Genomic DNA, 14,856 nt, shown 5'->3' with positions numbered 1-14,856 from the left:
CAGATTTGGCCGATTTTGTGTGGAAGGCTGATATCCCAATTTCTCAGAAGGCTCCTATGTGTGTGGCTCACAGGACGTAGCTAAACGCTTGGGTTTGCTCCTGTATGCTACTTGGCAAAGCAAACATCAAATGCTAGAAAGTAAAAATATTAGCATTTACAGTCATAACATAGTATATATGGGGACATGTAATGAATCAAGAGGCAAAAAAATGACTGTCAGGCAGTCTGAAAATGAGTAGCTTGAAATCATAATCATTCCAAGTGTGTACTTTGATATTCGAGTGGTAGTTTGCCAAGCAATGTAGTGGAATGGCATAATGGAAAAGATGACAACATCGGGGTTGTTGTGACAGTGTCTGATTGTTATTTGTGTGTAATTTAAGGAGTAACCTAATCTTCTGTGCTAACACACATCAAAGAACCAAGAAATCAGTATTGCCAAAGAGAGGGCAGTTTTATAATTTCCAGACTGTCATTCTTTCAATACAATTCTGGTACAAGCTATCATTAATTTTGTGTCTAAAGTGCATGCTCGGTGCAGCTCATTTGCCTTCCCTTCACCACTTTTTCTCCACCAACCTCCTTTATATTCCTCAGTTTCTTGTTCTTTATGTATCACCTATAGTTAAAGGATGTCATGGGACACAGCTGCATTAATCCGATGTAAAGAAATGTAATTCGGTTAATATATGGTAAGATAAATAAGATTGTACTTTCATCGTTATGTCTGTGCAAGATAAGGTGGTGACCAGCTATTTTCAAAACATTGTCCTGCCCTTTTAAAATGATATTTACCATTTTAAAGCTGCAAACCACTTTAATAAGCAGGACATAATTAATCCCAGACTAGCAAAGACTTACAAGTAGCTTACCCATACCAAAAGACCCTGTAGGCATTTCAGTGCCCAATACATGTGCACATAGGTATTTATTTATAAAACACACATGGTTGTACATGTTATATGCATATACATTATAGTATTTAGGTAAACAGTTAATTCAGTTTGCGTTTTTACTGTTGCTGTTCTAAATAAACCTGTGTCCAAAAACATGGATGAAATTCACTTACGGAGTTAAAAAAGAGCTTCTCAAACTACAGGGGACTGGCCTTGCTTTTAAAGGATGGTGGTGTATGAGTGTCTGAAGTAATGTGGATGCACGCAGAAACTGCAAAACATTTGTCTCACAAACACATGCAAGTAAAAGCACAAATGCACACACACGTAGATGTACGCATTGCTTTATGTATCCACACTCGCAGGCCACGCTGCTGGTTCCAGAAGCAACACCAGCTCAACGTTGTGCAATGTTTCGGTGTTAAAAACCTGCGAGCTTTCTCAGGCTCCATTGAGAAGGTGACTGGAGTTCCTGATCCAGTTCACACACGACCCCTCCAGCAGCTGCGTTAGCGAAACCGGTGGAACGTGCCCCCAGCCTGGGAGCAGCACCAGGGAGGAACGCGTTAAATCAGCATCGCTGCTGCAGCCGGCGCATCCCCAACCGCAGCCTTGCACATACACACACACGCTTTAAAGTACAACCTCGCTTTTGCATATAATAAGGGAATTCTGACAGCGTATTGGCACACCCACCAGGAACAAAGCTGAAACAGGCACTGTCAGCTGCCCCGGGGCATTACATCAGAATAAAAGATTGAAAGGTGTGCTGTGGGGATGATTCATCTACCTGAGGCTTAGACCAGGTGCTCTGCAATTAAGTGCATTAACCTGCAGCTGGAGTGAGTTCAGAGTGAAGGTTAGCTGTGCGCAGTTCAATTGCTTTAAAATCTGGGCTGGGGATTATATTCAGTTATTTATATGGCTGGGGTTTTTTTCTTGGTGGTTTTTTTTTTTTGGCTTTTTTTTTGTCTGGCTCTGCTGAGAGGTTGAAAAAAAAAAAGGGGGGGGGTGCTGTCTGTATGTTGAGCTCAAATAATATTTAATGCAGAGTATACAGGAATTCTCCTTTTAAAGTTAGAGGGAGGAATCACAAAATGACATTTAAAGCTAGGATATTTATTTTGGAATATCCACTGACTTGGGGTAGGTGGAGAGAGACAGATGGCTTTGAAAAGCAGAACGCTTACAGGGATAACCCTTTTTCAGTTTCACAGAACATGGCAGGGCTTAAAAAATGTGCCTGCCTTAGCACATGGACAGACTACATGATCTCTTTTGAAATCTGCACAGGATCTTTTTACCCGCTGGGTTTAATTTCAGAACCCAGTGCAGTCATTAAAGAAAATAAAATTATGTTTGTTCTTTCATCTGGAGCACAGAGCAGTATCAATTTTTCATTCCCTCCTCCTTTGCATTTCCCCTTCCAAAAAAAGATGTAGAGATGGAGGAATTCACCCTATAGCTCCCCTAAATATTCTGATCTTCAACAGCTGCTTTGAATTGATTCTGTATACTTGGTTGCCTAATGTGTGCAACATGTAATACTGTTTCTGTGCTCTTGAGATTGCCAAAACTGGAATATTATGTGTACGGAACTTGCAATCGATCTAAAAAGTTCTGTCTGTATCTTCCCAAATGTCTGAATTCTCTGATCGCAGCCTCATGAAGCAATACTGTATTCCAACATTACACGGTCTGAGCGCTTTCTGTTCACTAACATTAAGCAGAATATTTGTCATTTAAAGGCAGGGGAAACACAAAGTTAGACAACAAGCTTGTGTACACAGGCGTTTTCCAGTAATACTGGATCATTATATCAAACCACGCTGCTGTCTGTGTCCTTCCCTAGATACAGGTATTTCAGACTGAGCAGGTCTTTTCTACCACCTTGTTTTAATAATTTCCAAAGAATAATAATATTTTCATAATAATAGGGGAAAAAAAACCCTGAACATCTGTGTGTGATCTAAACGATACGCTTCCTCGCTGTATTTCATACTGCTCTAAGTTCACTGTATAGGAGAGTTTCATGTATCTTACTCTGGGCCCTGCTGGCAGGTTGTGGATTTGAGCCCCGTTTATTCTCAGTCTAACGCTCTACCATTTCTATCAAATTCCTGCTTTGGCATGGGGAATACAGTCTCATCAGGTCGCGTATGATGAGTTCTGTTCCAAGATAAAAGAGTGATTAGATTTTGTGACATGAGGACGAACTGTGGTTTAGGCAGGGAGTGAACGTGTGGTTCAAACAGCCAATACACACCCTGGCCTAAAACGCAGCCTAACCAGGTCTGTCTTGTCCTGGATTAGAGATTGTGCCAACCAGCCACAATTAGGTTTTAGTGTCATCAGATGAGAGAATGTCCTGCAAACGCATCATCTGTGGCTTTTGGACAGAATCAGCTTTTATATGTGACCTTTATGCTCATTTGGTGAAATTTGACGTGCCTGCCTTAACTACTGGGTCGGTCTCTCTCGTGCTTCTTGCAAGATACACAAAGCATCTCTCTTTTTTTTTTTTTGCGATCTGGAAATAATAAATAGCATTCCAAACAATGGTATTTAAATTTCTCACTTTTTATGCTTGCTTCAGAGAACATGCGATTACCATCACACCCTTAAAATTAAAATGCCAGATGGAGGATGTCCAAGAGCAACATAGAGCGGTGATTAAACCCATGTCATCCGTTCATGGTACCTAAGAACACAAGAATGTAGGGTGCGTATGCAGGTCAGGCCAAAAGTCCATCTGCCCTCCAGCAGATGCCCAGGGCACAGGTAAAACGGGGAAGACACCAAGCGACACGTCTGTGCTGAACCGGTATCGAACACATGGGAATCTGCACGGGCTGCAATGGTTGGAGAAATCCTTGATTGTCTGGAAAAAGCTGCTTCCTAACGTGGATATTCAGTGACTTTCAGTAGAACACCCGATGTTCTTCACTGTACTTAATGAGAAGTACACACCGGGCAGCACACGAGCAACTCTTCCGCACCAAGTTAAAGTGCAGTTACCAGGGTTTATTCTCCATTTTGGCACCAACAAAGGATCCACTGTTGCAAGGAGACAAGATGGCCAATTCTAGATGTACCACGTACGCCCTATGTGCTTTCAAACCTGGCTTTGGAGTGTTGTCCGGTGAATAACAAGTGCTGGTAAACAGCTGAGAAAGAAAAAGATTCACCTAAGGCAAGGAGCAGGGTTTGGATTAGAATGACAGAAATTTATTTTTCACTACGTTCTTATATCGGTTTCTCTTGATTATAAAAGGGCTTACCTACAATACTACACAAGAATCTTACAAGCATGAATTAATCCACACTTGCAAAACACTGAGACACAGGTGTCCGTTATAGTTGGTTTTAAAAGGCTTTCATGAAGAGAACTGAACTGGAGACTTGAAGGCAACTTACGCCAGGATTGTTTTCTACATGCAGAGAAGGCTGTGGTTTTATTATAGTGGTCTCTATCAAGCTTGAGAGAAGGTACATTGCAGGTTTCCAAACTGTTGGGGTTTTTTCAGACTTTTAAAAAATAATGTTAGAGTAAAAACTTTCCAAAGAGATAATGTGATAAATCAAAGAAAACCAGCCTCGTATCAGGAAAGTAAACGTCTCCTACCCGTCTTCTGAAAAATGCATTGAAAAGCTTTATTCAGAACTTCAGAAAAGGGTGTTAGTGTGGCTGCCACCACCTTTACTGTGAAGTGCAATACAATATAACATGTGGTGCTATAAAAGGGCTCTGTTGGATAAAAAGGCCTGAGAGATCTTTACCATTTATTTAATGAACATATGAGAATCCCGGTACCCTGTGCAGCAGGCGGAGGAGCTGGCTGGGGCCTCTGTGGTGTGAACGTGAAGTGTCAAAGACAAGGACAAAGGGAGGACACGGCAGAAGCTTCTGCCTTTCAGCTGGTGCATCGTCACACTCTGGGGGCTGCAGCTGGGCCAGAATGGCCCTTGCGTGAGGTTATAAATCACTTTCCAGCCCTCTCCCAGTAGGCTTTTGTCCTTCCTCTGAGGATTACTGGTATTAATTTGGCATTTAGGTAGGCAGATAAAATTGGGTCAAGGACTGTTACATGTTAAAATTCATACTATTCTTAAATCGTGCATTTAAAAGTTACCTTAAGACAACAGGGTAAGTTAGAGATGGTGAAAAGACATAAGGGTTCACATAGGGAGGTCTGGAGTTTTAGCCTACTTCCCAAACTAGAAAACCATCTTAAATGCATTAAATAGATTGCTAACACAAGTTCACCACTACGTTAGTTTTCCCTATGTGACAGTTTAGAGACTGCGGAAAAAAACTCTAAAATTGTTCATTTCTTCTTGTATGGGACAAACATATAGGCATGATGAAGTGAGGCACTGCAAAAAGATAAACTACTCTTCTGAAGTGAAAAAGCCCATAGAAATAATATCAGTATAATGAATGGGTTTGAAAGGTATAGGATAAAGAGAACTGAGTTGTTTCTTGCATTGTACCCAGGTGATGCACGTTGTATGAAATAGTGCCCAGAAGTGTTGGTTCCAGCGTCTGATGGATCCAGCGCAGCAAGAAGCATCCGGGGGCTGGGCCGGCCGGGTCCCGCTGCTCCGGGAGCTCCCGGTGCTGGGGATGAGGTGCACGCTCAGACCCGAGGGACCGAGCTGTTCAAAGGTCGCTTTTATCTTGGGAAGGAAAAGGGGAGAAGTTGTGGATGGAAAAAAAGGGAGGAAGTGACTAGGAGACAAGTAATTAATCCTCGCTATCATATGCGGCTTTCACTGTGTTTATGGCTTTATGAGTCTAGATTGGGCTGCAAGATAAGCAAATAGTGCATGCGAAAAGAATAATGAATGAAGTTTATCGAACGGTGTATATAAGAAAAGCAAAGCTGCGTGCACTTTCTTTTTCATTAGGCCTGTCCTTGTTTTTACTCTGTAGAGATTTCTGTTGTGGCCAGTGCCTTAAACTGATAATATGCCTGTAATATTGGAGTATAAATTAAAAGGATATTCTCCTGTCTTTATGTAATCTTAGAATTATTTGGTTTATTTCTGACCCAGAATCTTTTTTATTCTGTTTTGGCTTTAGTTTTGTTTGTTGTTTCTGTTCCTAAGAGGAGAAAAATACTGTATCTTTAAATTAGGAGTAGCTGAATAATGAATCTTGGGCAGTGAAAAGGCTAATGTGCTGTGGAAGAGAAGGAGTTTAATCTAATTTAGTTGGAGGGTGTCTGTCTGTGGTGTTGTTTTCTGGACTGTGGGAATAGAGGAGGGAAGCTGCCCCAGTGAATGGTTCCTCCTGAGCCAGAAGCAGTGGGGAGTCCCTTAGATGCCACTGATGCGAAGCCAGGCCATGAAAAGGGGATTAAAGAAATGTTCTGATTTGCAATTCACACTAATGCACCCCGTCGAACCTTTGGTAATATTTCAAACCACATTTCAAGGGAAGTGCCCTTAAAATAGCCAGCTAAATTGTATTAGAGCAATACTATACAACCCACTCATCCATTTATGATTTGTTTTTGTTTTTAATTCTTTGAACTGTTGGTGGTGGTGGCTTTCTAAGGTAATTAAAACTTTTGTGCATTGTGAGTATTCGCACTTGCATGGGAATATTCCTCAGTATGCCCGGCCTATTAGGCAGAGGCGTTTATTTAAATATTGGAGAAAATCTGCTACAGAGATCCTGTGGCCAGGAAAAAAAACCCAAATCTGTTTAGTTTAAAACATAAATGTTTTTCTGCATGCCATTTAATTTCACATCCAGTGGAAATTCAGTAAGAATAAAATTGCTGAAATAGTTATCAGCTTTCTCTTAGTGTGGGTGATCTTTCTCTTGCTACCTTCTGTATGGCTTTTCTTTTTAAATATGTACGTTGGCATTGGTCACAAGAATGAAACATATATCACATGTAAGCAGTTACAAAGTGCCTGAATGAGTAGGAATATAGATGAGGAGAGCGTTATCAAACGGGACTGACATTGAACTGATCTCTGGGTTTTGTGTAATAAATATTAAACCTGAAAAACACTTATAGCTGCAGACTTCTAGAACAGGAGATTTCGGTGTCAGTTCGTGTTCTGCCATAGCGTACTGTTGGCAATCATAAGTAATTTAGACTATTTTGCTAAAAATCTGGAATGTATTAATTAACTCTTCAACTCTCCAAGCCTCTCATTTCATTTCTCTTCACTGCTGAAGTGTCAGAACATTTTATCTCAAATGGATTATTTGGGTTTTCTTTAATCCCATTTCAGAAACCCTTGCCTGGCGCTGTAATTTCCATTGACTCTAACATGTCGAGAATAGATGCAACTTTGATTTTCACCATTACCCATATCAAAGTATTTTACTACCCTGTCACTGCAGTAGATTACACAGCATTAAACTTTGCCATTGCAGGGACGAGGGGCCGCGGTGTCGTTTTTCTTGTCTTGTTTATGGTTTGCTTTACCTACAAAATATTTAGTTATGGTTTGAATTATGACAAGGCTTATTGAATATTCAGGGGTTTTAATCTCTTGCTTACGGGACAGAAGAAGAGCTGGACTTTCAGATACAGATGATTCCTCTGCACATTTTCGGGAGGTGGGGAGATGGATGGCTAGAGGGAGAAAAGCATCTTCCCTGCGAGTTGGCACATTATTTGAAATCATGTTTAATTATAAAGTTTCATTAAAAATCTTTTGCTTAAAATTTTAGAAGCCTAATAAGATTTCCATTAATTTAAACATATCACTATTCCCACAACGGCCCGAATGCTTTCTTTTTCCTCTTTCATCCATGGTTAAATATGTAAATAAAATGTCTAAAGTCATTCTTCAAAGAAGACAAAAGAAAAAAGAGCTGAGGGAAAAGACAGCCATAAAATTCCTCCCAATTCTCCATAACATTTGCCAGAGGGGGGCCCGGTCCTCGCCAGGGCCGAGCAGCAGGGGTGCCTGCCTGCTCCATACAATCACACAGCGCAAATCCCACACACAGGAGAGAAAAATCAAATCAAATATCTTTTCAGCTGGAGCCATCAAAAGGCTCTTTTCATTTATTAGTTACAGAGGTATCTTCCAGTTGCTGATTTCTCAGCGCTCTCATTTTTCTATAATAATGTTCTATTTGTTAGTTTCAGTGGCTCGAGCTCGTTGAATGGGAGATAGCCCTAGATAGCTCTTTAAAAATAGAGGAAGTCAAATAAATGATCTAAAGCACGATGCGTTGGCTAAAATAATGGCTAGAAAAACAAGGCTAATTGAAACTGGCACATAAAAGATCAATTAAGAGAGACCCAACTGCAAAGGTTGGGAGTTTTCCCCCTTTTTTTCCTCACTTTCGGTTCTATTTCTTTTGCCTCTTAGGAGGAGAAGGTTGCCATCAGTGCTATAGAAGAAAACAGGCCACGTTTGACTCCACGTATCTTTTCTAGATTAACGTGAATGGTGATACAATATGCTTTTCAAAAATACTTGTTAAAAAAAAAAAAAAAGCTCCCAAACAATCAGGTTGAATAAAACAAATATTAAATATGTTCATCTTACACATTGTTTAAATTCTGCTTTCAAAAGGAGAATCCGCTTGTCGGCTGTAAAATCTTTCCCCAGCCTTCCCTGGCACCCCCAGCTGAGCCCTCCAGAACAGGAATGGGGACGCACACAAACGCTAAGAAAACAGGCTTAGAGTAACCAAGAATGGAGATGCCCCAGCACACACTCTCTCACATATACACATACACACTAAAATAAATAAGGCTTTTCTTTTGCACATAACGCTGCCTGCTTTTGTAACATTCCCTAAGGAATCCCAAAGTTCCCAAGGAGAGGCCCTGAGACCCATACTTTGTAAGTATAATCTCCTTGATCCGCTGAAAAACCACAAAAAGAAGGACTACTGTTTTTAAATGTTTTGATGATGGCTTTTACTTTAGGCGAAAAACTAGGCACATCTTCAGGGTTTTCAAAGACAAACATTAGCCCTGGTTTGTTGTCCTTGCTTGGATCCATTTCACCCTTATCACAATTGAGGAAGCCAACAGTTTCCTTTCTGGAGCCCGGTGGGGTATTAACTCTGACCCTGCGGGATTCGGGAGTTTCCAGGAGAATCCGTGTTCGTTTCGATAAGAAACAAGCACTGATGGAGAGGAGCCCGGGTTGTGTGGGCGAGCATGAATGGAGAGCAAGCCAGATTTGCCTTCTTCATTAGTATGTTCGCTAAAACTAAGCTCAAAGGAGGGGGAAAAAAGAAAGTAAAGCTAATCTTTTGCCTTGTGATCACAGCCCTGCTTTTTGGTCTGTAAAACTGTGAATTATAGTTTGGCTTCAGATTTAACTTCCTCCTTCTAGCTCTGATAGACTAATAAGCAGAATAAATCTCAAAGCTTAACTTAAAAAGTAAACGCAACTCACTTCAGAATGATCCCCACCTCCAAAATCTGTGGGTATCTTTTCTAGCGTGGATGAGTGCCTTTCCCCAGGGTATGCCTCCCGACCTCTAAGGGTTTTTTTAAGGAAAGAAAAGTCAAAAACGCAAGCTACTTTTCGAGTGATGCCATTCCGTGCTTAAAACCATAATCAGGTACTTTCTCAGCAATCCTGCCTGTCCTGTTCATTTAGGAATTCCAGACAAAGCACGACATTTGAAAACAGCTGAGATTCCAGGCTGAAAGCAACCGTATTTTATGACCCTGGCAGCGAAGAGTTTATAGCACTGGCCGTAAAATGCATCCTCCTCCTCCTCCCCCCATCCTCCCTGCCCAAGCTTTACACCCCCGCCCCCCCAGAAAGGCGGCGAGGAGGCGGCACCTTCCCCCTTGGCCGGGAGCCCCCGCTCGCTCTCCGGCTCCCACCTGAGCTGACGCCTCCCAGAGAAAAGGTCTCGTTAAACTTTCAGGGGAGGGCAAGGGGAGGGAAGGGAGAAAGGAAGAGAAGACAGAAGGAGAGAGAAACAAATGGGGCTTTTTCTAATCTGTGCCGATCAAGGAAAACCTGTAGGGGTCCTTAAGGAGGTTTCAAGGCGTTCCGAGTGATTGGAAAGTAATCACCGTGTCAGCTTCACCTTTCTCATGCAAAGTGGATGTCGTATGCAAGGCGGATCCTGCTCGGTTGATTTTTTTTTTTTTTTTTAATTTCCATTTCATCCTCGGACTCAACCGTCCCCTAAAAACCCCAGCTGCTCCGGCCCCGGGAGTTTCTGCTAATGCGGGGGGAGCGGAGCAGGCACAGGGCACGCAGGAGCCGGCCTATTGCAAACCCGGACCAGAGGGCGGCGAGAAGGACTTGGGGGGGGATTTTTCAGGCCCCCCTCTTCAATGGCTTAGATATTTCCTCCTCCTCCTCCTTTATTCTACACTCGGATAAACCAATCCCCACCTCTCGGCAAGAAAGTACGGAGCTGTGACCCGTTCTAAGAAGAGGAAAATCCCCGGAGGAACCCGCTGCACCAAAAAGCCGCCTGGAACATGTGCAAGTTGCAGCAGTGATCGCTCGGGGCTGCCCAGACCCAACTATTCCGGCGTCGCTCTGCCTGCGCTGCGGGGAAGCAGCAGCGGGGAGGAGGAAGAGGAGGAGGAAGGGTGGTGGAAAGACGGGTCGCAAAAGTGGAAGACCCGGCGAAAAGAAAGTTACCGGGCTCCCCGCAGTAAGTTTTGCGCATCTGTGGATTGGGGGTACTTCACCTTTTCCCGGTTCCTTGCGAAGTTACCCGCCCGCCTCCCCGCGCTGCCGGCGGGGCCGATGCGGAGCTGCGCGGGGCGCTGAGCGGGGCGGGCGATGCTGCCCCGTGTGCCGCCGCCCCCCGCCGCCCAGCTCCCCCGCCGAGGTCGGGGGCGATGCCGTCCCCAGCAGGAGCCGTGCGGCCGCTGAGCTGAGCCGCCTCCCGCTCCGCTCCCCTCCGCGCACGGCGCCGGGCACCTGCGGGACGGACCCGCGCTCCGGCCCCACGCGTGGCCGCCGCAATGGGGCCAGCGCCCGGGAAGTTGGTGCGGACTCTGGTGGTGCTGTGCTGGCTGACCCGCTGCTGCGGCGGGATCAGCTCCATAGACATTGACCGCCCTGGCGACGGGAGGTGCCAGCCGATAGAAATCCCCATGTGCAAGGATATAGGGTACAACATGACGAGGATGCCTAACCTGATGGGACACGAAAACCAAAGGGAAGCTGCCATTCAGCTGCACGAGTTTGCCCCCTTGGTGGAGTATGGTTGTCACAGCCATCTGAAATTTTTCCTCTGTTCCCTCTACGCCCCGATGTGCACCGAGCAGGTTTCGACGCCAATCCCTGCCTGCAGGGTTATGTGCGAGCAGGCGAGGCTGAAATGCTCTCCTATTATGGAGCAGTTCAATTTTAAGTGGCCAGACTCCTTAGACTGCAGCAAACTGCCCAACAAGAACGACCCCAATTACCTGTGCATGGAAGCCCCCAACAACGGATCGGACGAGCCGCCCCGGGGATCCAGCATGCTGCCGCCCATGTTCCGGCCACAGAGGCCCAGCAGTGGCCACGATCTGCAGCAGCACAAGGACAGCCTGAGCAGAACCTCCTGTGACAATCCCGGCAAGTTCCACCATGTGGAAAAGAGCGCTTCCTGCGCGCCGCTCTGCACGCCGGGGGTTGATGTTTACTGGAGCAAGGATGACAAACAATTTGCTGTCGTTTGGATTGCCATCTGGTCCATCCTGTGCTTCTTCTCCAGTGCTTTCACTGTACTCACTTTTCTGATAGATCCTCAGCGTTTCAAGTACCCTGAGAGGCCCATTATCTTCCTCTCCATGTGCTACTGCGTCTACTCGGTGGGGTACATTATTCGCCTCTTTTCAGGTGCTGAAAGCATTGCCTGTGATAGGGACAGCGGCCAACTCTATGTCATCCAGGAGGGACTGGAGAGCACTGGCTGCACCATTGTGTTCCTGGTTCTGTATTACTTTGGTATGGCAAGTTCCTTGTGGTGGGTAATCTTGACTTTAACTTGGTTTTTAGCAGCTGGGAAAAAATGGGGGCATGAAGCAATTGAAGCAAACAGTAGCTACTTTCATTTAGCAGCGTGGGCCATTCCGGCTGTGAAGACCATAATGATCCTAGTGATGAGGAGGGTGGCTGGAGATGAGCTGACAGGGTTGTGCTATGTTGGCAGCATGGATGTGAATGCCTTGACGGGGTTTGTACTCATTCCTTTGGCTTGTTATCTAATCATTGGCACTTCTTTTATTCTTTCTGGTTTCGTGGCCCTTTTTCATATCAGGAGGGTGATGAAAACCGGTGGAGAAAATACTGACAAGTTGGAGAAACTTATGGTCAGGATTGGTGTCTTCTCAGTCTTGTATACAGTGCCTGCAACTTGTGTGATAGCTTGCTATTTTTATGAAAGACTTAATATGGATTATTGGAAAATTGTGGCGTCTCAACAGAAATGCAAGATGAACAATCAGACTAAAAATTTAGACTGCATGATGAATGCCTCGATTCCAGCAGTAGAAATTTTCATGGTCAAAATCTTTATGTTATTAGTTGTGGGCATTACTAGCGGTATGTGGATCTGGACTTCCAAGACTCTTCAGTCCTGGCAAAATGTTTGTAGTCGAAGGCTAAAGAAGAGAAGCAGGAGAAAACCTGCAAGTGTTATTACAAGTAGCGGAATCTACAAAAAGCCTCAACATCCACAGAAAACTCACCTTGCAAAATACGAATCGACCTTACAACCACCCACTTGCGTGTGACCAGGTTTGGGAAGAGACTGGATCTCACCTCACACGCTTACAAACGTCCACGGTAGCAGTCAGAAATCCAAAATTAAATGGTGCTTTTTCTGTCAGAGAACAGTTTAATATCTCAAGGCAAAAAATGTATCATGCTGAATTTGGGACCTGGTGAAAAACTGAAGGTAAATGTACTTATGGAAAGGTTTGCAGCGAAAGAAATATTGTGAATTAAAACAGTCTCTTCTGTTACTAATTTGTAGTTAAGTACTTCACCCAGCCCTCAGATTATTATATATATATTTTTATTATTTCTTTTTTAAACCACCCTATTTAACTTTTTCATGTAGCTGAGCTGGATTTCCTACAGATTTGAGTAACGAGGTATAGCCAGGTTTTATGGAGCAATGATTTGTATTTGAGAAGTGCCCGAGCGCGCATTGTCCCTTGGGGAGCGGGTCCGGCCAGGCCTGTCTGCCCTGCGTTTCTGTCCCTCAAAGCAACTGCTGTGCTAACTTAAAAAAAAGGCAAAACAAAACGGAGAGGAATCCTTCACAACTCGTCTCAGCCGAGTGGGTTTGGAGTGCCTAAAATAGATTAAATCTATAATGCTCACCACCGTTCTTTCACAAAAAGAGAAACTTCCTGCACCAGACACAAACTTTGTGAATAAGAATAATGTGCAATACATTTTTTTTTTCCTTACCATGACATGAAAAGAGAAACAAGTATTTTGCTGTACATAAAGACAACAAAAGAAATCTCTTAACAAAAGAACTAAGAGGTCTAGTCCTCAGAAACCCTTTAGTGTTACATTTTGTGGCTTTTTAATGGAAATCAAGCCAATGTTATACACGTTTGGACTGATTTGTGCAAAAAAAAAAGAAGGAGGGGGGGGAGATCAATTCAAAGAGACCCAAAGGGCTTATTGACTCTTTCTATTGTTAAACAAATTCTCCCTATGAATAGATCAAGAAGCACTAGATTCTGCAAAGGGAAGCTTTGTATAGAATGATGCTCTTTACTGTGCTGGGGGTGCACAGTTTTGTGCTGTATATATTTGTAACATACAATTATTTTTCATGCTCCAATATTTTATTAAAAATAAAATATGTCCTTTAGTTTGATAATCTTGTGTGTTCTAAACTTTCTCTGATGTGCTTTGTGGTTAATAAACTTGTTTTCTTCAATTATTTGATAAAAGCACACTTTGAATAGAACAGTTGTTGTTATACTTGCCTGCAAGTATAAGCAGAGAGAACAATAATTTATTCACAAGAAGTTGCAAGCTGGAATGAAATAAATGGGTTTTGAAGTTGCATCTTTCTGTGAACTGAGCAAACTGGGTGGGAAGAAGCTTTAGTGATGTAAAAAAGCTGCAGTGATGTAGAGTAGTTGGGTGTTTACAAAGCACCGAGATTACAACAAGGAGCTTTGGTTAACACCCCTTTAAATTTGCATATGTTCAGCATGTTAAAGATAGCCGGCTCACTTCTGTGCCACTTGAGTACAATTCGCTCTCTGCTCTTCTGGGATTTATTTCCCCTTTAACATTACTGAAAGTATCGCTATTATTTGGGAAAAGACTTTCAGGAAGATTGGGAGAAAGAAGAGGGGAAATGTGAGCACAGGATACGAACGCTGCTTTGAGAAAGCTCTCTGGTAGAGGGGAAATTGTAAATATGCTTTCCAAAAGTTTGCAGCGGAGCGTGATTTGGTGTGACCCTGGGGTTCTCAGTGTGTCGGTCACCTGGGGAGACAGTGACACAACCTCAGGTTCTCACCAGCCCGTTATCGGGTGTCCCATCACTGAGAGCGGAGGGGTCGGAGCGGACTGTGGTGAAGTGAGGATCCCCGTGACAGCCCGTGCCTGGGAACTTCAGAACAAAAGGGTCTGGTTTAGTGGCCTGGTGTTTTGATTTATCTAAGCAGTGCTGCAGATGACTTTTTGTCTCCTTGTAGTATTTTTAACTTTTCTAGCAATGACTCGGAACTTGAATGACAAAACTAATGCTGCAGGTGTTATTATTAATAATCTTTATGTCTAAAATGCACCTATGCAAAGCAGATTTCAATATGAAGTTTATGTTTTGGGGGAGGATGAAATATATTCTTCCCGCTTCGTGCCCCTGTTTGCTTGGAGGTGCCCTGGAAGTCCATCCTGGCAGAGCCCAAGCGGGACATGGCACTGAGCAAATCCGCCCCTGAAACTGCTCAGTTAATGCCTTTGCGCCTGGATGTGTTCTAGTTTAGATCAGTTACAGTAGATCCTAAGAAATA

The 14,856-nt window shown here is 43.6% G+C and overlaps 1 protein-coding gene across 1 annotated transcript; it reads left to right on the top strand.

Annotated features, from left to right (window-relative positions):
- Nucleotides 1–9,721: 9,721 nt before the first annotated feature.
- Nucleotides 9,722–13,721, top strand: FZD10 (frizzled class receptor 10). Its single transcript, XM_065851918.2, has one exon. It carries the CDS (start codon nt 10,840–10,842, stop codon nt 12,595–12,597), a length of 1,758 nt encoding a protein of 585 aa, XP_065707990.1. The 5' UTR covers nt 9,722–10,839; the 3' UTR covers nt 12,598–13,721.
- Nucleotides 13,722–14,856: the final 1,135 nt, after the last annotated feature.

The sequence above is a fragment of the Patagioenas fasciata genome, chromosome 17 (assembly GCF_037038585.1).
Source record: "Patagioenas fasciata isolate bPatFas1 chromosome 17, bPatFas1.hap1, whole genome shotgun sequence".
NCBI lineage: Eukaryota > Metazoa > Chordata > Aves > Columbiformes > Columbidae > Patagioenas > Patagioenas fasciata.
The sequence above is the reverse complement of the archived record's forward strand: the minus strand, read 5'-3'. Positions and strand labels throughout refer to the sequence as shown.

Coding starts and splice junctions, on each gene's coding strand:
- FZD10 (XM_065851918.2), top strand. CDS start 10,840: ATGGGGCCAGCGCCCGGGAAGTTGGTGCGGACTCTGGTGGTGCTGTGC.